The following is a 23,524-nucleotide window of genomic DNA, read 5'->3' as shown; positions in this document are numbered from 1 at the left end:
TGGTTTATCCTTATTGATGCTTTCCTCTGGGCTCCCGCCAATTTGTCTACATATTTCTTGAAGTGTGGCACCCAGAAAGGGACACAGTAGTCCAGCTGAGGCCACTGTTAAGTAGAACAGAACAGCACAATTACCTTCCATGTTGTACATACAAGACTCCCGTTAATACACCCCAGAATGACCATCTTTTTCACAACTGCATCATACTATTGGCTCATATTCAATTTGTGATCCATTATAACCCTCAGACTGTTTACTGCAGAACTATACCTAGCCAGTTAATCCCAATTTTGTATTTGGCATATGTTTATAAAACACATCAGGAATTATGCAGAAACTTCTTCTGATGTGACAGGATACTGGAATTTGTAAAATGTTAGACCCTCCCTAATGAACTCATATTAAGACCACAAACTCAACACTAAGGGTATGTCTACACTGGCAGAGTTACACTGCCACTCAGAGAGCGCTGAAGTGAAACTGCTGTTGTGTGTTCACACTGTCAGCTGCCTGGGCAATAGCGTGTTCGCACTTGCAGCGGTATTCGGAGCAGTGCACTCTAGGAAGCTTTCCCATGGAGCATCTCTTCTTCGTCTGCCACTAAGAGTTGTAGCAAGGCAGAGGAGGTCAGGGAGCATCCCTGGTCCTATCACAATTCCCCGTGATGCACTGCTTCGCATCCCAGCATTCCCTGTGCTTCTGTTCGCAGTTGGTGCCATCTTTCAATGGTTTGTGTAATGCACGCTCTGCCTCTTCAGTCTACAGGAGTGGATCCCGCACTGTTGACTAATAGGCTGCTAGCTCTCACTAACACGTCACGAGTGGCAGTGGAGTTACTCCTTAAACTACAAAGGCAAGAGGCGTTAGACATTGGATCTCGCTATGTGTAGTAGCTACGACACGAGATTGCTTGTGGCATTCACGAAGATGCTGACCACAGTGGAAAGCCGCTTTTGGGCTCAAGAAACAAGCACTGAGAGGTGGGATCACATTGTCATGCACTTCTGGGATGAAGAGCAGTGGCTGCAGGACTTTCAGATGAGGAAAGCCACATTCATGGGACTATGTGATGAGCTCGCTCCAGCCCTGCGGCGCAAGGACACAAGAATGAGAGCTGCCCTGCCACTGGAGAAGCGCACTGTGGAAGCTGGCTACTCCAGACTGCTACCGATCAGTCACTAAGCAGTTCAGAGTGGGAAAGTTGACCGTTGGACTCGTGTTGATGGAAGAGTGCAGGGCCATTAATCACATCCTGCTCCAAAAGACGACTCTGGGCAATATGCGTGACATTGTGGATGGCTTTGCACAAATGGGCTTCCTTAACTGCGGAGGGGCGATAGATGTCATGCATATTCCAATTCTGGCACCAGAGCACCTAGCCACCGAGTACATTAATCAGAAGGGATATTTCTCTGGTTTTCCAGGAGCCTGTGGATCACCATAGGTGTTTCACAGACATTAACCCAGGCTGGTCTGGAAAGGTGCATGATGCACGCATCTTTCAGAACACTGGCCATTTCAGGAAGCTGCAAGTGTGGACTTCCTTCCCAGACCAGAAGATCACTGTAGGGGAAGTTGAAATGCCCATTGTGATCCTGGGAGACCCTGCCTACCCCTTAATGCCGTGGCTTACGAAGCCATATATGGGGCAACTTGACAGAAGCAAGGAGTGGTTAAACAATAGGCTGAGCAAGTTCAAAATGAAATGACAGTTTAAAGGCCCGCTGGCTCTGCCTATATGGGAGGCTGGACCTGGCCCATGACAATATTCCTATGCTTATAGCCGCGTGCTGTACTCTCCATAATATTTGTGAAGGGAAGGGTGAAAGCTTCACTCAAGGTTGGACCGCTGAGGCTCAGACCCTGGAGGCTGAATTTGAACAGCCAGAGACCAGGGCTGTTAGAGAGGCACAGCGTGGGGCCATAAGGATCAGGGATGCCTTGAGGCAGCAATTTGAAGCTGAAAGCCACTAATATTTGTTGCTATGCTTGGGAGTGCAGTGCTTGTAATGTTAGGAGGTGATTGTGATTGATGCAGACGATGCACTATGAAGGTTTAAGAAAACTGCCTGTTGCTTTGCAGGGCTCTATTTTCTTTCAATTAATATAATAAAGATGGCTTTCAAATCAACACAATTATTTTATTAAAAACAACAAACCAGAGGAGAGAGACAAACAAAAAATACACATCAGAACTGAGGGAGATGGGGGAAGGGAGGGTCCCGGGACGGTTAAAGATTTGCGTATGTCCAGGTATCATATCCAACCTTCTCCTTTGGAGTACAGTGCAGCGGGTAACGAACTTCAGCAGGGCTAAACTACAGAGGGGCAGGTGTTGAGTGCAGTGCGTACTGGGAGTCCGCAGTGCTGGACTGTGATGGGAGAGGAATGGAATGCCGCAGGTACAGACAGGAACCAGGAGATTAACAACAGTGTGATGGCAGTGTCTAACGGGCGCATGGGAAAGAGTTTTGTGACAGTGGCTGCAGAGGAGGACAGTTGCGGAGCTGCTCCGTTTGCAGTGCTAGTAGTGCCTGGCACGTATCTGCTTGCCACTCCATAATGTTTTAGAGCTGCTCCGTGACTTTCTTCTGGCACCCCACGTTCTCCTTTCGGTCTCTCTTCTTACTGTTCCACTAACTCCTTCAATTCTTTTTTTTTCGGCCACAGAGTGTATCATGACATCACGCAGAAAAGTCCTCTTTACTTTTCCTTGGTTGCTTTCTAATTCTGCACAGCCGTTCAGCTGGCGATAACAAAGAGGGAGGCTGGGCTCCCTGGGTCATATCTGTGAAGCCAAAATGCAACCTTTAACAGAAGCAGTATTGTTTGCAACACACAGACCACTGATTTAAAAACACAGCCACTATTCACGTACCTGTCACTAACTGTCTGCTTGCCTGGGGTCAGCCATGAGCCACAAGACCCCCCAAAATGGTGAGTAACCGCAGGGGCAGAGGAAATCGGTGTTCCATGACCATACTGTGCACTGGGGCAGGGGACTTATAATCATTCCTGTCCCCACATTTTCCACAGGCTGTGTTCATTATGGAAGATCTCGCTGCTGAGGGTGAGTAGGGAATCAAGGAAGGGTCTTCTCCGAGACTGTGGCTTTCACCCTGGCCCTTATGCGGATCACCTGTATGCAGCAATGGTCCCCCTGCCTGTTACGGCAGAGTGGTGCGGGAAAGTTAACCTTAATACAGCAAGAAACAAAGCAGTTCTGCCAAAGAACCTGCAGCAGCAGATTGCCCAGTATCTCCAGGAGAGTTTTGTGGAGATCTCTATGGCAGATTCCCGTGAAGTGAGGGAGTCAATCAACACCCTGTTCCGCCGCTCAGACTAGGCATATGGTGGTACGTGCATCATACAGACACAAGCCCGCTTTCTGCAACCCTCCTGTGCCCAACAACTCGCTTCAGCGATTCCCAGAAATCAAAGCCACTTACCAGGGCCTCTTCTCCTGTTTGTACTTTGCCAACCTCTTGACACCTGTGACTGGCTAGCCTCCACTGGAGTAAAGAAGAGCTCCTGGCTGCATGCAGCTCTGACCTCCGAGTCATCCTCTGCCTCTGGGTCCCCCTCCTCCTCCACATCCTCGTCCAAGGTTTCCTCCTCCTCCTGGCTCGATCCACTTTTGACTGGCATGCGAACCACCAAAGTATCCACCGTGGCCTTCGCAGTGGAGATGGGGTCGCCACAGAGTATTGTGTCCAGCTCTTTGTAGAACTGGCAACTCATGGGCGCAGCACCAGAGTGGTGGTTTGCCTTGGTAGGCATTCCGCAGCTCCTTCACTTTGACCCTGCACTGCAGTGTGTCCTGGTCATGGCCCCTTTCTGTCATGCATAGTGAAATCTGTCCATCGGTATCATAATTTTTATGCCTGGAGTACAGCTGGGACTGGACAGCCTCCTCTCCCCAAATGTTGATGTCCAGCAGCACAGCATTGCTCCAAGCAGGGGATCGCCTGTGCATGGAGCAGGCATAGTCACCTGGAAAGATATGCTGAGACCACTGCACACGTCACCGAGTAAACAGGAAGGGGACTTCCAAAATTCCAAAGTAATTTAAGGGATGGGAATGACGGTTGGTCACCAGAGGGCAGGGCAGTAGAGTTCAAACTGATGACCAGAGAGATGAGAACAGGCATTGTGGGACACCTCCCAGAAACCAATTGCAGGGCTGTACTCAACCAGGGTGTCTACATTGGCACTGTGGCGCTGTAGCCCCAGCACAGAGAGCTGTACGCCTCTCATCGGGGTGGTTTTTTTTGTTTGTTTGTTTTTCTACAGCCCTGCAACTGCACGGGTTCTGCGCACTAAGTGGCTTGGCAAGGTGTACACCTCAGGAAAGCTGCTTTACTGTGCAGAAACTTGCCAGTATAGACAAGGCCTAAGTTTCTCTACATAAACAATTAGTTTGTGGCAAACAGGGTTGTTAATCTACCCTCACTAGATTGCCACATACCAACTGTGTATGTGGACCCTGCTCATGTCCATTAAATCTATTAAAGAGCTTTGATTCAATCCCGATTCAAAGAGGTCTACATCAAAGAGCATTAACAAATAGCTAATGAGCATCAGAGTCCACATGGACAGTTAGTCTGTGGCAGGCTAAACTCATATCCCAGACTACTGTGAACTAAATGTGCATGTAGACAAGCCCCAAGGTCTCGTCTAATAATTTAGACTAAGTCCTTCAGCAAAAATACAAAGAACAATTATATACACTTTTTAAATTAGAGAATCTTACTGTACAAATTTTAAGGGGAATTCACCTCTTAACTACTTCCTTCCTATAGTCAGAAATCCCTCCCTATTACTCTGACTTGTCACTACTGCATGTGGGTGCAGTTATCCAAGGATCTTGACCCTTTAACTCTTAAATGACTAGATTTTAAGATGATGTCCTCTGACAAAGTTAAAAGTAAAGTAATAAACCCTATGCTCCAAGACAGGAGGTTCTTATTCTGGACATAAACTATAAAAAAAATTCCAATGTTTACTTACTGGAGCTACTGTAAAGGTATGAAATTGTCCTAGTTAAAAGTCGGGATTAGTACAAATGAATGGAGAAACTTGTTTTACATTATTGCAGAAAGTTTAAATTTGACATTTTATTCAGCTGTAAAATGTTCAGATCTATTAGGTATGACACTAGTCACACCACAGACACAACTGGTATTATTTGACATCCTTGACAGTAGTCTCAACTGAATGAGTATGGAGATTGAACTATTTGGTTATCTACAGAGGTGATTCTCCCCAGAACAGAGGGATTAGCAGGGTAGTGGAAAGAAGCTTGGATAACTGCCATTTTTTCCTACACCTTGTTCTGTGGATAGGACTTCACTCTCCAAAGCTATACCTCTGGCAATTTTCCACCAGCACTAAACACACTAAAAATGAAGCATTTTACATGAACAATTTTTAAACTGACACCGCATCTAAAGTGTCAAATGAAATTCCTGTTCAATGTGATCAAGCACTTGTATAAATATACATTTGCAGTACGACAACTGGCAAATTGAAGAGGGGAAAAGAAAAAAAAAGACACCCCCCCCATACCACACCAGCCCTTTCTAGCTTTTGTTTTTACAAAAATTTAGCAAAAGCTACATTCCTGTGGTACTTAAATAATTTTAAAGGCACAGCAGTTACGAAAATCAGAGTTAAAAACTAAAGAAGCTTTAATGTGGTCATACTATAGACACACATTATGGCATGAAGTTAACAGCATAAACAATACACCCAGATGATGAAATGTTTAAACAGTCTGTATATGGGGATCTCTCCATGAATAAATTACATTTTAGTCCCACATAAAATTAATAAGAAATTGAAAGAGTTAGTGGCTCAAACATGGGCAAGAAGTGTTGTACTAGGTATGCTACCTTTCCTTCCCTCCCCACAAACATATTACTTTTAATTGTAAGATACTAATACCAAAAGGTAAAAACCAAAGGCAAAAGGTAAAAGCTTTAACCCATTTCCAAAATTAAAACCCTGAATCAAAAATTGTACTAAGTTCCTAATTTTAACTGAAGTGAGATTTGTCTGGCACTGTTATGGTGCCAATCAAGTTGTAGATAGCTAAGGTAACTACAAATGAACATACAGTATATTTATTTCAGTAGGTAAGAGCATGCCTACTTTGACAAGAGGAATAGGTTTACAATGACAAATCCAGTTTTCCAATTTATCACATCTGTGCACAGCAGCAGCAAGACAAAACAAAATTAACTGTTAAACCTGAGTTAAAGTTCATAATTTAAGTATTGCTAACATTACAGAGAAAAACTTTAATCTCAGTCATTACAATTTTCTTCTAACTGTTGGTTACATTTCCACTATATTTATATACATATATACACCTTCTGGAAACAAAGTTAAGGTCATTGACACAAACTTAATTCTAGCCACCTCCACCTACCCCGCCATAGTTCATTGACATGGTCATACCAGGTAAGACACATCTACCAACCCGACTGACAAAAATACCTGGGCTTTCAGCATTCTCCAAAAGCATGCTAATTAAAAACCAAACAGTCAGATATTGTTTATTGTGAAACAAAGTTGTAATATTTTTTTAAATATTGTTTGCCGCCTTTTTCTGTTTCTCTTGTCCTTTTCTTTATCATCGCTTATGTCTTTCTAAATTGTTTTCTGTGTTTGTTCCCTTTTTCACTTTCCAATCCTTCAGTTACTTCTCTTTCCCCCTATACTGTGTTTCCTATCTCTTCCTATAGTTTCACCCGCCTTTTCCCACTTCTTCACCCACAATCCCCAATTTTGTACGTCTTTGTTCTTCTAGGTTCAGACAGACTGGAAGTGGTAAGAAATACAACATTCCGATAAATTCTATTTTCATGAGATTTCCATCTAAATTTTGCATACACAGGCACTTTAGATAAGAAAGTGGAGTGTTGGTTGCTTAACCTAATCATACACCAATCCCTAATGTCATTATTGAGTATTGACAGGTTGTTCAAGCAATATCAATTTGAAACATTTAAGTTTTACATGCAAATAGTCACTGTCTATCTGGAATTGCTGCATCCAGTGCTGTACAAAACAGACAGTCCACGACACAAAGGTGTACTCTCATTGAGAGCTTGAGCTATAATATTCGTCAGGGCTTACTTATTAATTACCACAGACTCACTTCTCTTGGGCATTGTAGAAGAAAAGTGTGTCTTTAGGAAGGATTCAGAGTAACAGCCGTGTTAGTCTGTATTCGCAAAAAGAAAAGGAGTACTTGTGGCACCTTAGAGACTAACCAATTTATTTGAGCATGAGCTTTCGTGAGCTACAGCTCACTTCATCGGATGCATACCATGGAAACTGCAGCAGACTGTATATACACACACAGAGAATATGAAACAATACCTCCTCCCACCCCACTGTCCTGCTGGTAATAGCTTATCTAAAGTGAGCATCAGGTTGGGCCATTTCCAGCACAAATCCAGGTTTTCTCACCCTCCACCCCCCCACACACAAATTCACTCTCCTGCTGGTAATAGCTCATCCAAACTGACCACTCTCCAAGTTTAAATCCAAGTTAAACCAGAACATCTGGGGGGGGGGGAGGTAGGAAAAAACAAGGGGAAATAGCCACTCCCAGTCTCTATTTAAGCCTAAATTAATAGTATCCAATTTGCAAATGAATTCCAATTCAGCAGTTTCTCGTTGGAGTCTGGATTTGAAGTTTTTTTGTTTTAAGATAGCGACCTTCATGTCTGTGATTGCGTGACCAGAGAGATTGAAGTGTTCTCCGACTGGTTTATGAATGTTATAATTCTTGACATCTGATTTGTGTCCATTTATTCTTTTACGTAGAGACTGTCCAGTTTGACCAATGTACATGGCGGAGGGGCATTGCTGGCACATGATGGCATATATCACATTGGTGGATGTGCAGGTGAACGAGCCTCTGATAGTGTGGCTGATGTTATTAGGCCCTGTGATGGTGTCCCCTGAATAGATATGTGGGCACAATTGGCAACGGGCTTTGTTGCAAGGGTAAGTTCCTGGGTTAGTGGTTCTGTTGTGTGGTATGTGGTTGTTGGTGAGTATTTGCTTCAGGTTGCGGGGCTGTCTGTAGGCAAGGACTGGCCTGTCTCCCAAGATTTGAGAAAGTGTTGGGTCCTCCTTTAGGATAGGTTGTAGATCCTTAATAATGCGTTGGAGGGGTTTCAGTTGGGGGCTGAAGGTGACGGCTAGTGGCGTTCTGTTATTTTCTTTGTTAGGCCTGTCCTGTAGTAGGTAACTTCTGGGAACTCTTCTGGCTCTATCAATCTGTTTCTTTACTTCTGCAGGTGGGTATTGTAGTTGTAAGAAAGCTTGACAGAGATCTTGTAGGTGTTTGTCTCTGTCTGAGGGGTTGGAGCAAATGCGGTTGTATCGCAGAGCTTGGCTGTAGACGATGGATCGTGTGGTGTGGTCAGGGTGAAAGCTGGAGGCATGCAGGTAGGAATAGCGGTCAGTAGGTTTCCGGTATAGGGTGGTGTTTATGTGACCATTGTTTATTAGCACTGTAGTGTCCAGGAAGTGGATCTCTTGTGTGGACTGGACCAGGCTGAGGTTGGTGGTGGGATGGAAATTGTTGAAATCATGGTGGAATTCCTCAAGGGCTTCTTTTCCATGGGTCCAGATGATGAGGATGTCATCAATATAGCGCAAGTAGAGTAGGGACTTTAGGGGACGAGAGCTGAGGAAGCGTTGTTCTAAATCAGCCATAAAAATGTTGGCATACTGTGGGGCCATGCGGGTACCCATAGCAGTGCCGCTGATCTGAAGGTATACATTGTCCCCAAATGTGAAATAGTTATGGGTAAGGACAAAGTCACAAAGTTCAGCCACCAGGTTAGCCGTGACATTATCGGGGATAGTGTTCCTGACGGCTTGTAGTCCATCTTTGTGTGGAATGTTGGTGTAGAGGGCTTCTACATCCATAGTGGCCAGGATGGTGTTTTCAGGAAGATCACCGATGGATTGAAGTTTCCTCAGGAAGTCAGTGGTGTCTCGAAGGTAGCTGGGAGTGCTGGTAGCGTAGGGCCTGAGGAGGGAGTCTACATAGCCAGACAATCCTGCTGTCAGGGTGCCAATGCCTGAGATGATGGGGCGCCCAGGATTTCCAGGTTTATGGATCTTGGGTAGTAGATAGAATATCCCAGGTCGGGGTTCCAGGGGTGTGTCTGTGCGGATTTGATCTTGTGCTTTTTCCAGGAAGTTTCTTGAGCAAATGCTGTAGTTGCTTTTGGTAACTCTCAGTGGGATCAGAGGGTAATGGCTTGTAGAAACTCGTGTTGGAGAGCTGCCGAGCAGCCTCTTGTTCATATTCCGACCTATTCATGATGACAACAGCACCTCCTTTGTCAGCCTTTTTGATTATGATGTCAGAGTTGTTTCTGAGGCTGTGGATGGCATTGCGTTCCGCATGGCTGAGGTTATGGGGCAAGTGATGCTGCTTTTCCACAATTTCAGCCCGTGCACGTCGGCGGAAGCACTCTATGTAGAAGTCCAATCTGCTGTTTCTCTCTGGTCACGCAATCACAGACATGAAGGTCGCTATCTTAAAACAAAAAAACTTCAAATCCAGACTCCAGCGAGAAACTGCTGAATTGGAATTCATTTGCAAATTGGATACTATTATTTTAGGCTTAAATAGAGACTGGGAGTGGCTAAGTCATTATGCAAGGTAGCCTATTTCCCCTTGTTTTTTCCTACCCACCCACCCCCCCGATGTTCTGGTTCAACTTGGATTTAGACTTGGAGAGTGGTCAGTTTGGATGAGCTATTACCAGCAGGAGAGTGAATTTGTGTGTGGGGGGGTGGAGGGTGAGAAAACCTGGATTTGTGCTGGAAATGGCCCAACCTGATGCTCACTTTAGATAAGCTATTACCAGCAGGACAGTGGGGTGGGAGGAGGTATTGTTTCATATTCTCTGTGTGTATATAAAGTCTGCTGCAGTTTCCATGGTATGCATCCAATGAAGTGAGCTGTAGCTCACGAAAGCTCATGCTCAAATAAATTGGTTAGTCTCTAAGGTGCCACAAGTACTCCTTTTCTTTTTAGGAAGGATGTAACTGAAGAGAAAGATTTGGCTTGGTAGACTTAAAAAGGGAGCAGGTGTTTAAATGTTACGGTATGTATCTTTTTGCTTTGGTAATTTTTGCAGAGACCAAATTTAAAAATCCAACAGGTACTCACTCTATTTTCAAAGTTAGTGTACCCTGAAGAGGCAAATTAAATTGACGCATTCTCATTTTGTTGAAAGCTTCACTTTACTCTTCAAAACATTTCATTGAGGACTCTTATCAAATTATCTAGACATCGTGCATAAAGAGAACATGACATAGCGTACAAATACCCATTATATCTAATTGTTTTCTTGCAGTGATTTTGAGAATCATCATCAAGTGCATTATCAGTTCTGGCCTTGATCCTATGTTGAGCTCTGCTAAGAGTGGACCTTTAAACTTGTGTGGAGTCCATTGAGGACAATGGGATTCTGTGTGGGTGGAAAGATACATGCTAGTAGTTCCCAATGATGGAACCTGCCCAAGTATCAGTAGGTATTATCCTGAGCTGTTGGAAATACTCTCTCTGAAGTATGAAAATGAATATTCTTGTTTTAGAATTAGAAGTTCCCCCCCGCCAATTTCTCATTTGACAAATACTGATTCCCCCCCACATCTATTAATAATGAACCAAACCAACAGATCTCACTCTGTGTGTGAACCACTAACATTTATAGAAATATGCAGAAGTAGCAATTCTAGTACTGTTCAAAGTGGTGTCAGCAGAGCACAAGAACATGTAAAGTTTTGATTAGGTCTTACCAAAAAGTAGTGCGTTTTACAATTAGATTAATCAATGTTACCCATGAGGCAACGTATTCTAGCTCAGGGGTTCTCAAACTTAATTGCTCTGCGACCCCCTTCTGACAACAGAAATACAATAAGGGGGGACCAAAGCTGGAGCTCGCCCAAGCCCCAATGGGTGGGGGGGCACCGAAGCCCAGAGGCTTCAGCTCCAGGCAGGGGGCCTGTAACCTCAGCCCCGCCACCAGGGCCGAAGCTCCTGGGCTTTGGCTTCAGCCCTGGGGTGTGCGGCTTGGGCACTGGCTTCAGCCCCAGGAAGTCTAATGCCAGCCCTGGCGACCCCATTAGAATAGGGTCGCAACCCACTTTGGGGTCCCGACTCATAATTTGAGAACCACTATTCTAGCAGATAGGGCATTGCACTGGGAGTCAGAAGACACAGGTTCTATTCCCAGCTCTGCAAAGCAATCCAATGTTTGATCTTGGGCAAGTGATTTCACCTCTCTGTCACTCTGTCCAGTCTTTTGAGATGTAAGCTCTCTGGGAGACCGTCTTACTGTTTTTATAATACCTAATGAGGTGCTGATCTCAGGTGGCACCTTTGTGACCAGAATATATTACTTACACACACACACACTTAAAATAAAAGTAATATTAACATTAACTTAATTTTTAATAGTACCCGATTGGCACTCTAGGTATTGGGGCCCCATCATGCTAGGACTATACACAGTTTAAAAAAAAAAAAAAAAGCTAGCCTCCTCCCCTGAATAACTTACAGTCCAAGATCACGTTCCTCAAACACTTTCCATTTAAAGCATATACAGAAGTGTTTACAGGATTTGGAACTAATTTAAAACAAGACACAAAATGCTTGTTTAACAAAAGGAGAGAAAATGGGAAGAAGGTCAATCAAGTCATGCAGTAGTCAAGCTAACTAGTACACAATCCAATGACTGTACTTCAATTATTTACTGCTGTCTAAGCCAATCTTCATTTTTTTTTCATAACCTCTGCTTTGCTAGTTACCAGTTTTTATCCTCCTTTTTTACTTTTAAACCACATACAGACACACATCCCATCCCACTCCACCCCACCGGAGTAGATCATGAGCATCTTATTCCCTCTGATGAATAGGTAGTCCATTCACATCAAGGCAACAATTTGAACATGGACTTCCCACAATTTTCCCATAATATTGAGTCTTTACTGTTTAAAATAGATATGTGGACATGTTTACTTAATTTGTTTTTTAAAGCATACTCTGTTTTTTAAAAATGTTAAAAGGTGAACTGAATCTTGACTAGGTTCTGATAATTTTAGAGCCTAACCTACCAGTACTTGATTTTGATAAGTTTCCTTACGTAAGGAAAACCAAGCACCTGCTTCAGTATGCAAAGGAAGATAGATTTCAGTCATCACTTAAAAACATCCTCTCTTTCTCCCTCACCACATTGTTTTAGAATCACTATCTTTAAAACATTAAGATTACAATATAGCAACTTACTTGGGTTGGTACAAGTACTGGAGGATATGCTAGTTTATGATGTCTGTACATCCAAAATGAAAACAATACGATCACCGCAATTCCCATTATAGGCACCAACGAGTAAAGCAGGGTATTGAACAAGGGTGGTTTAGGTGTAACAGGATTGGAAGTGGCTGAAGAACAAAAGTTACAATTAATCTTCTGTGATTACAGATTTTAACAAGTGCATCCAACGTCTAAACTTGATTATTAAGTTCTACAAGAAATGAACACATTCATTAAGTAGCAGAACACAGTGGTGGAACCTAATTCAACATAACAGAGTTTAATAGCCAGATACAGATTTTAAAGATTTATCAGAGATTTTCAAAAGCATGTAAATTCATGTTCCATTGAAAGGACTTATGTTCCTAAATTCCTTGGTTGCTTTTGAAAAACCTTCCTCTTATCCATCACAAACTGTTTAATATTCATGCAATTCCTAAAATAAATCCTCAAAACTGCCATTCCAAGAAAAATAAATTCACACAGCGGATGCTCAAACTTTGGGAACTATATCACAAGGCACCATTTTACAGAGTTTATTTAAATCACCAATTTTAAATCACGATATAAATCAGCAAATAGGACATTTTAATTTATATTAATTGTAATCTTCTTTTGTATTTGTACTTTTTAGTTGTTTTCCTAAAGAAAAGTGGATGCTCATTAGTTACTAACCATTAAAAAACACAGTGACTTGAATGAAATAAAGCCTTTACACTGTGATGCTTCTCTTTGCTAATTAGGAAGTTACAATATATCTATATAAATTTATTTAATCAATTATATAGCTTAAGATGCATGCGTTCAGATTCTTAGTTTTTCCTTTTTTTTAAAACCTTAAATAAAATAAGTTAGTCATCTTTTTCTATCAAATGATTAATTGACTTGTGATTTGTTTCAAGCTCCATTTGCATGGAAATTGGAAATCAATTAAAAATGCACAAAAACAGCATTTTAAAAAAAATTAAATAAAACTATCTTAAATATGCTGGATGTTTAAGAAAAAAGTTTAACATGTTTTGCATTTAAAATCCAACTACTTTATTATACATAGAAATCATCATCTGTAATAAGTTAACTGAACTGACTTTCTGGTCACTGAAAGCTTGTATACCCTAGCACTTCCTTTGGTGTCATTTAAGTAATTAAGGAGTGTGGAAAAGCATGTGACCTCCACAAGTTCAGTGGTTTAACTTTCTTTAAAACTTCCTCAGCAAAACATGTACTGCTTAATATTTTATGATTTAATTTGCATTATCTTTTTACAAAAGTATTTATTGATTTTGCTTTTCCATACAAACATCACACTCCAGGAACAAAAAATTATAAATGTATAATTACCTTCTGTAACATGCAGCATAGTGTTAACATGCATTTGCAAAAACCCATTTAATCAACCTTAAACTATAAAACTGAGGAAATCAATACTTTTGAACTCATGGGGAAGAACAATGCAGACTAGCTAGGGTCATGGCAGCATGGGTCAGGCAGACTAGCAGAGGCAAAAAGGCGAGGAAGGAGGCTTGAATGGGCTGTTGAGCCTTCAGACGTTCCCTAGCTAACTGTTTTTTTTAATATAGCAAAGATTTCCTCAAATTCACGTCACTGATCCGGGTGACAGAAAATGACCCTTTCTTTGTCCGGTAGGTCTGAAGACCATTGTCCTACTGAGCACATTCATTTACTTTTCCACCTCTGTAAAATCATTTGCTTTGTAATCATGGACTTCTCTCAAGTACACGAATGCTGTGCCAATGAGACCAAAATTTGCAGCAAAATATTCTAATATGCAGTTCTCAAATTATGTTTGATTGCTAAATCCAAAAATAATTTTAATTCTAATGTCAACTTATTTCTATAGAAAGGGGACATTCCCATAGCCTGCGCAGAAGTGCACCCCATCTACCATAGCGCCAGCATGTATCCAAAGGGAAAAATAATCTTCTATAGTCTTTGCCATACTCAATTCATTCTAAAAAATTTTTTTCTTGAATTAAACAAGCGTAAATCTTCAGAAGCACATTTTGCATTGTGTAGTAAAATGGACCATTGTAATGTCTTTAAACGATGATCTAGCTCTTTATCCCAGGATTTACTAGTAACTTCAAGATGAAGTCTTCTGTTTTCAAAAAGGCATGGGTCTGGGGAGTTTGTAGAGTATCTCTACTATATTTTGTACTTGGGGGAGCAGGGTGACAGTGCAGTGAGTCACTAGTGGCAGTACCAAAGTGATAGCTCAATTAATTTTTTGGCTGTATATCCTGCTATATTGCTGTGGTTAGGAGGTCGTACTGTTTTAGGACCTGGAATGGAACTAACCCCCCTCCCCACCCCACAAAAGAAACCACACATCCCAACCACCAAGTGAGAGAGGAATAATTTAAATGAATAGATATTAAGTTTAGTCTTTAACTTCGTTGTCATAATTTCAAACTTAATTTGAAACATTTAAAAGCAAACAATGTAAATAAATGTTTTTAAAATAATTATTTATCCACCCACTCACTCTACGGATAACCCATAAAACAGCACTAGTGTTCACGTAGATGAAAGCAGATCATCTCACCCTTTTAATGGATGCTTTTGCAGGGTGTTTCTGGTGGGGTGGTGGGGGTGCGGTGCGGGGGAGTTGTATAAAAATTAAAAAAACACAACAACATTTTACTATACTTTTCAAATTGATATAGTCGTTAGGGAGACCTAGTAGTGTTTAATAGGTTAGGTGCCTTAGATGGAAGGCATGGAAAAATAGCCTGGCAAATTTTTGAAGTTATTACTTAAAAACATCATGCACTGTTTTTTTTTGTTTGTTTGTGACTAAACAGATTTCCAGACAGTTTTCTTAGTAGCCTTTTGTGTGTTCTTTTCAGCAGACTTCCAGGTTTTTGTTTTGTTTTTTTAAATTACAAGTGTGCCCAGCAATGACAATGAGTGCACTTAATAATCTACAACATTAAACAGACCAAAGAAGGTAAATACCGACTCCAAGGTATACACCTGTAAGGCAGTACTTGCACATGTTGGGTGTGCTATGGCATCATGGCCAGTTCAAACACAACCAATTGCATTTACTTACACCTAAAATGAGATTTAAAATAATGGATTTTTGTTTAGATTTTCAAAAAAATGTGAATTAGCCTTCCTGATGAGATTTTTCTGAACAGGTTGCCAAGGATAGATCCCCCTACTAGCTTAGAATAGTTTTATCGATTTGAATGTTTTGTTCCAAAACATGGACCTTTCATTTCAAGCTGAAAAAAGTTAATTGCCCAGATCAAAATGATTTAAACTAATACAACCCACTCTGAACCACTATAGTTACCAAAAAAACCTCTTCCACACGTATGTTTGGAAAAGGGGAAACAGAAGCTATCCAGAATATTTTGGAAAAGTCTTCTCTCCTAAACATACAGAAACTGTATTCTGAACAATACTGCAAAACCATTTCTTTAGAATGTTAAACCAACTTACGCTGTGTTACTTCCATCTCTGGAAAATAGAAAAAACGTTCATTACACATGTTGCCTTCACAGCAACAGAAGAACACATCAGGGCTGTCTTTCTTTTCTATACAATCAGTCCTGTAAGAGAGCAGCAGAAAAGTCATTTTTGTTCATTTAAAACTGACTTCCTTTGTACAAGAGCAAATAATTGCATAATTAGATACAAATTTAATCTTGGAAATGAACTTTTGAAAATTGTGATCCACCAGACTAAGATGGCGTTCTCAATTTAGCATAGTATTCTGATGAGAAAAATATTTCAATACAGATCTACTTCCATTTGCAGAAATATAGCATTGATGAACCTTGATGACAGAGATATTCTTCCTAACCTTGCAAGTTGCAAACATGTTAGAATCCCAAGAAAGCCACCAGCAAGCTGGGTTTCAAAAATTCCTCTTGCAAGGGGAGGGAGTGGTTTGGGGGAGGTTTTAACAATCCATGAACCCAATTTAAATGTGGCATAATAAATAAAATGAGTACTTTGAATGCCTTGAGTTTATCCACGAAACCCTCAGTGAGAGGCTTATGGGGGAAACACCCTTTAAAAGGAAAAATACAGGCAATTTCTGTGCAGCCAAACATTAACTTTGCCCAGAGCCAGAGCTTATTGCAGTAACAATCTACACTATGACACATAAAAAGACGTGCCACAAATTGGTGAGGAAAAACCACCAAAAAAACCCCTAAGAACTCAGGTTTCAGAGTAACAGCCGTGTTAGTCTGTATTCGCAAAAAGAAAAGGAGTACTTGTGGCACCTTAGAGACTAACCAATTTATTTGAGCATAAGCTTTCGTGAGCTACAGCTCACTTCATCGGATGCATACTGTGGAAAGTGTAGAAGATCTTTCATACACACAAAGCATGAAAAAATATCCCCCCATCCCACTCTCCCGCTGGCAATAGCTTATCTAAAGTGACCACTCTCCTTACAATGTGTATGATAATCAAGGTGGGCCATTTCCAGCACAAATCCAGGGTTTAACAAGAACGTCTGGGGTTGGGTGGGGGGGGATAGGGAAAAACAAGGGGAAATAGGTCTGAATAGAGACTGGGAGTGGCTAAGTCATTATGCAAGGTAACCTAAGTTAATTGTATCCAATTTGCAAATGAATTCCAATTCAACAGTTTCTCGTTGGAGTCTGGATTTGAAATTTTTTTTGTTGAAGAATTGCAACTTTCATGTCTGTAATCGCGTGACCAGAGAGACTGAAGTGTTCTCCGACTGGTTTATGAATGTTATAATTCTTGACATCTGATTTGTGTCCATTTATTCTTTTACGTAGAGACTGTCCAGTTTGACCAATGTACATGGCAGAGGGGCACTGCTGGCACGATGGCATATATCGCATTGGTGGATGTGCAGGTGAACGAGCCTCTGATAGTGTGGCTGATGTGATTAGGCCCTGTGATGGTGTCCCCTGAATAGATATGTGGGCACAGTTGGCAACGGGCTTTGTGGCAAGGATAGGTTCCTGGGTTAGTGGTTCTGTTGTGTGGTATGTGGTTGCTGGTGAGTATTTGCTTCAGGTTGGGGGGCTGTCTGTAGGCAAGGGCTGGCCTGTCTCCCAGGATTTGTGAGAGTGTTGGGTCATCCTTCAGGATAGGTTGTAGATCCTTAATAATGCGTTGGAGGGGTTTTAGTTGGGGGCTGAAGGTGACGGCTAGTGGCGTTCTGTTATTTTCTTTGTTAGGCCTGTCCTGTAGTAGGTGACTTCTGGGAACTCTTCTGGCTCTATCAATCTGTTTCTTCACTTCCGCAGGTGGGTATTGTAGTTGTAAGAGTGCTTGACAGAGATCTTGTAGGTGTTTGTCTCTGTCTGAGGGGTTGGAGCAAATGCGGTTGTATCGCAGAGCTTGGCTGTAGACAATGGATCGTGTGGCATGGTCAGGGTGAAAGCTGCAGGCATGTAGGTAGGAATAGCGGTCAGTAGGTTTCCGGTATAGGGTGGTGTTTATGCGACCATCGTTTATTGGCACTGTAGTGTCCAGGAAGTGGATCTCCTGTGTGGACTGGACCAGGCTGAGGTTGATGGTGGGATGGAAATTGTTGAAATCATGGTGGAATTCCTCAAGGGCGTTGGAAAAGAAGCCCACCTTGATTATCATACACATTGTAAGGAGAGTGGTCACTTTAGATAAGCTATTACCAGCAGGAGAGTGGGTTTGTGTGTGTGTGGGGGGGGGGGTGAGAAAACCTGGATTTGTGCTGGAAATGGCCCAACTTGATTATCATACACATTGTAAGGAGAGTGATCACTTTAGATAAGCTATTGCCAGCAGGAGAGTGGGGTGGGAGGAGGTATTTTTTCATGCTTTGTGTGTACAAAAGATCTTCTACACTTTCCACAGTATGCATCCGATGAAGTGAGCTGTAGCTCACAAAAGCTTATGCTCAAATAAATTGGTTAGTCTCTAAGGTGCCACAAGTACTCCTTTTCTTTTTTCCTAAGAACTCAGGAGAAGAAAGGTAAGACAACGGAAGTTGTCTCTATACCAGAGAACAAAAAATAGTGAAGAATTCTAGAAAGAGTTTGAATCTGTCGGAGAAAATCGGTGAAGGCTGCTGTTTTATATACAAATATAAGACTTGCTTATTATAATTGCAATTTACTGTTTCTGCCATAATGCAGTCATTGCTTGGTATTCTTTGACTGGCACTATTTGGCGTTTGGTAATACCATAAGCTTAAAAGTTTAATGAACTGCAATAGTCCTTCACCAACTAATAAAGTTACATACAACAGATATTATAATGTTTCAATTACAACACTGTATTCAGAAATCTTGTATTCTGATAATAAATATAAGTGATGTCCTGGCACAAAGACAAAAAAGTATTATTTGTTTACCGAAATGCACTAGATAATATTGATCTATTACCATAAGCAATGGTTATTTAACAACCAGAGTGAAGTTTTCTAAAATTTATGAAGTTTTAATATCTTGATGATTTTGTTCACTAAATGGTGTGTATAGTATGCTACAAAGAAAAAAAGATTAGCATTCTCTCCTACTTCTTCACCCTTTTTTCTGTGTTTATTATATTTAAAGACACTTCCTTAGTTCCCTTTATTTCTCTAGAAAATTTAGGGCTTATCAACATCCGTGGAATTGCACCAGTTAACTTAGAGCTTGTCTACACTTGAAAGTTAATTTGGATCAAGGTAGAGTGTGAATTTGCAGTGTAACAGCTATTCCTGAACAACTCCATGTTTAGACAAGCCCTTGAGATTGACTCATCTGTTGAAAAAAGACTAACCGGTACAAAAACCGTGAATATTCACATGGGGTAATTTAAACCTGTCTTAAAAGAAAAAGCCACTCTTACACTGAGAGGAGATTATCCACCTGGGGATGTAATAGTTTAACTATGCTAGTGCAATTTTGTTTACTCACAAAGTCTTACTCCTCCTTCTCTTCAACTTTTCACTGCTCCCACACCCTTTGACTTCTCCTTCCAAAAATCTTTTTTCATCTTCATAGGCAGCTTTGAGTGAGGCATTTCCAAGCACTCTTGAAAATTTCTAGCTCTGCTCTCATTTGTAATCAGTGCCAAAATTCTCATGGATTTCCAGTGAGTATTAGGCCAACAATAAGCACTGTAGAAAATCCCTCCTTAAAGTTTTAATATTTGATAGTAATATCATTAAATCTCAAATTGTAAACCTACCCCTCCCTCACCCCTGGAAAAGGAACATAGTTTAACTACCTCCCCACGATGGCTGAAATACAGTTCTACAATACTGTACACAGCCATTAACAAGGTTTTATAAAAACTGCCTTTTTCTCTTCAGCACAGCAACACTTCAGTCAGAGAGGGGAAACTACTCTATAGATGCTTTGCTACCGCCTGAGGAACTCGCAAATCAGAATTACAACTTTTCCTTAAACCGCATTTTACTGACAAACAAAGCTATAAAACCTCTTTATGAGGTAAAGAGGACTATAATGAATATCACTTTCCTCCACTGATACAAGGAAAGTTTAATTTTTTTTTACACTTAAAGATATGAAGATTTGTAAGTTATTTTTTTTTTAAAAGGTTTTGTTCAAGTTTTTTGGAAACATTTTAGTAATGCGAATACAATACTATAAATTTAATGCATTCTTTTCTTCCTTCTCCTTCCTCTCCCAACATTGGTATAAAGACAAATTTTGTAGTTTCAAAAGAATTCTTCAGAGTACAGTGATCAATTAGACTGTTGTAATCTTTAGCATTTGGCCTAGGACCTAACCAATGCCTACTGATATCCCAATACAACTATGATGTGTGTGTTACTGCTTACACATGTCTGTGACTAGCAATCAGCTACACAAAATAGGCCAGGATTTCAGAAATTATGAACACACTGAAGCTGCCACCAGCCTCAGTGGGAGCTTCTAGGTGCTCAGAAATTTTGACAATCAAGTAATATGTCTGAATAATGGTTTAGGGTCCAGTGAGAGCTGGACTTCTAAGTAAATGCTTTTAAAATTCTACCCCAGGAGTATAACTTAGGCACTAGTTTGAATACTTTACTTTAAATCATTCAATAATAAGCAGCACTTTTAAAATAAACTTTAAGGCACTAGAAGGGAAAATTTAAAAAATATGAATGCTTAAAGTTTGTCACTTCAATGGAAGATGGAAGTGTTCAGCCTCTCTGAAAATATGTTCAACTGCAGTACAAGCTGTGTTATCTGGCATTTTATCAACTGGAAAGCTCTATAAACCAGTATTTCTGATCTTCATTGAAAAGTCTGGTTTATAGTCCGGTTGGTGTTGGTCCAGGAGGCTCCCTACCTCGCTCCTCAGAAGCAGCGACATGTCCCTGCTGCTCCTAGGTGGAGGAACGGCCACAAGGGGTTCACAGTGTGGGAGGGGGTGTAGGACACGGGCTCTGGGAGAGCGTTTGAGTGCAGAAGGGGACTCTGGGCAGGTACGCGAGAGAGGGTGGGGGGTGCCAGATCCGGGTGGCGCTCACTTCAGGCGGCTCCTTGCAAGCAGTGACCAGTCCCTGCTGCTTCTAGGCAGACGCATGGCTAGGTGGCTGTGTGTGCTGCCCTGGGGTAGTGCCTGGGGGTAGAGGTGTGGCTAGGTAGAAATTCCTGAAACCAGTGCTCAGGGCAGGAGCAGAGACAGCACACAGAGCCACCTAGTTGCGCCTCTGCCTAGGAGCAGCAGGGACAAGTCACCACTTGTGGGAAGCCACTCCAGGTCAGCACCCCGCACTCCTTCCCACACCCGAGCCCCCTCCCGCACCCAAACTTCCTCCCAGAGGCCATGCCCTGTGCCCTAACCCCCAGCCCTGAACCCCTCCCACACCCAAACTCCCTCCCACTTAGTTAACAGGAATTTTTTTTTTTTTAAACTTACTGGCACCCTCCATTCTTCCAACATGCCAGATAAAAGTATTTAACTACAGTAAAAGCTTTGTTAACAAATTTAAGTGGGAACTGTAGGCACCTAAAATCCAAAAATTCTGGTTTATAATAAATATAGTGAACAACATATGTTTGGTATCCTGCAATGTGTCTCCTAACTAGCCACTTTTTTGGTAAACGTAGTTTAAAGCTTTATACATAAGATAGTTAAAATTTTCTCACCTATCATAACAGTTGATATCATCCAGCCAACAACCTTGTTTCACAATATCAATTGATCCAGAAATATTCTTCCATGTAGCGAAGCAGTGTCGTCTTTTATCTTTATCACCATAACAAGGTTCAATGCCACTGCGATTTGTTTTATCCTTTTCCCAGTTAGCATTATAGTAGATGCATTCCTGTGTTTCCGATCTGCCTAGTATGGCACCTATTTGGAATTAAAAATAATTTAATGTTAAACCACTGGATTCTGAAGGCTGAAGCACATTTGAACATTAAAAATCAGGCTCCATATAAGTTCCTTATATTGATTCCATTATTAATATTCAAGTTCTATTCTCATTAATTGTTTTTATATTTAAAGTTAGCATGCATTCTAAACAGGTGCTGAAACAAAACAATAGCTAAAACAAATGGTCTTCTGTTAAATTTCATTATATAGCCTGAACGCATAGCTTGTCAAGATTTGTAGAAAAGCTGGATAATATTTCTTACCAAATAAGGGACAAATTTTGGCACAGCTTCTCATTACATGGCTGTAACCAAAGATTTTATTGGCTAAAGGACAGAGCTTAGTCAGTAAGTATTAGTCAAATAATGGTGGTCTTAAATTCCAAAGCAGCATTAGTTAGCAGAATTTACCCAGTTTTCAAAGGCTGCCTCACTTCCTTGTCTTGTGTTGCGTCACATGTAAAGAAAACGACGGCAATTCATTTCATTTCATCTTAAAATTATTCAAATCAAGCTAAGACCAAATGGCTATTCAGTTTCACCCACACCCTCTCTCTGAGGTAGTCAACTTTAACACTGACCACTAAGTGCAGACAGACACTTCACAATGAACACCCTTTATATCATTCTGCTCTGTCAAGGGAGGGATTAAAGAAGAGGTGGGCAAACTATGACCCTCCTGCCCAGCCCCTGAGCTCCTGGCCCGGAAGGCTAGTCCCTGGCCCCTCCAATGTTGTTCCCCCTCCCCCGCAGCCTCAGCGCACCAAGCTGCCGGCGCAAAGCTCTGGGTGGCCGGGCGGTGCAGTTGCAGAACCGCAACCTGACCTGGTGCTGCAGGCAGCACGGTAAGGGGGCAGGGGGTATGTGGATAGGGGTCGGGGCGGTCAGAGGGCAGGGAACAGGAGGGTGTCAAGAAGGAGAGGAGGGGTTGGATGGGGTGGCAGGGGGAAGTCAGGGGACAGGGAGAAGGGGTGGTTGGATGGGGCAGGGGTTCCGGGGGGCAAGTCAGGAATGGGGAGTGGGGGGGGTTGGATGGGGTGGCAGTCAGGGGTGGGAGGTCCAGGGGTGGTCAGGGAGCAGGATGGTGGTGGGGGGGCAGGAGTCCCGGAGGAGGGGGGGCGGCCTCAGGGAGCGAGAAGCGGGGGGGTGAGGGGGAGGGGTTGGATAGGAGGCGGGGGCCGGGCCAGGCCTGGCTGTTTGAGAAGACACAGCTTCCCCTAACCAGCCCTCCATGCGATTTTGGAAACCTGATGTGGCCCTCAGGCCAAAAAGTTTGCCCGCCCCTGGATTAAAGTATAGGTACTGTAGGCCTTTGCCTAAAACCACCCCCTCCATCTCCTAGGGTCATGTGATTACTTCATTAGCTCAGCTCTTAAAAAAAGTTTCTAACCCTTGCAGTTGTGAAGAAAAGCTTGAAAAAATAACCCAACTAATGGCATAGAGTTCACCTACATTTGAGCTAAGAGGTATGCTTCCTAGCTCATGTAGATGTCCCCATGCTAGTTCTGCTCCAGCAAGCACACTAAAAATAGCAGTATATCCATGGTAGCATAGGCAGCAGCTCAGGCTAGCTGCCTAAGTATGTACCCAGGGGTTGCAGGCTGATGTTTAACTTAGTTTTCAAGATACTGTTAAACTCTTAGACAGGAACCTCACATGGTTTGAATGTGGGTAGGATTCCCATCTCTTTGTCTGTCTACAGGAAATTAAATACCAGAAATGGGTGGCAAAGCGTTGGCTTTGGGGGCAAAGTCAAATAAGCTGTTTAGGAAATAATTTTCAGTGTGACCCAGACAAATCTAAAGTTTCCAGAAGTCAAACTTCCTGATATCTTAAAAAA

The 23,524-nt window shown here is 41.9% G+C and overlaps 1 protein-coding gene across 3 annotated transcripts in view; it reads right to left on the bottom strand.

Moving 5' to 3' along the window:
* ACVR2A (activin A receptor type 2A) overlaps positions 1-23,524 on the bottom strand; it is a 115,702-nt gene that overhangs the window by 40,897 nt on the left and 51,281 nt on the right. For all 3 annotated transcript variants that reach the window (XM_084643233.1, XM_084643231.1, XM_084643232.1), the window contains exons 2-4: positions 21,454-21,661; positions 15,833-15,942; positions 12,335-12,489 (exon numbers count right to left, since the gene is read on the bottom strand). In XM_084643233.1, the coding sequence (XP_084499359.1) occupies positions 12,335-12,489; positions 15,833-15,942; positions 21,454-21,661 (473 nt within the window). The remainder of the gene's footprint in view (positions 1-12,334; positions 12,490-15,832; positions 15,943-21,453; positions 21,662-23,524) is intronic.

Source organism: Lepidochelys olivacea, assembly GCF_965140295.1.
Source record: "Lepidochelys olivacea isolate rLepOli2 genome assembly, chromosome: 11".
Classification (NCBI taxonomy): Eukaryota; Metazoa; Chordata; order Testudines; family Cheloniidae; genus Lepidochelys; species Lepidochelys olivacea.
Note: the sequence above shows the minus strand (reverse complement) of the source record. Positions and strands in the feature narration are given on the sequence as shown.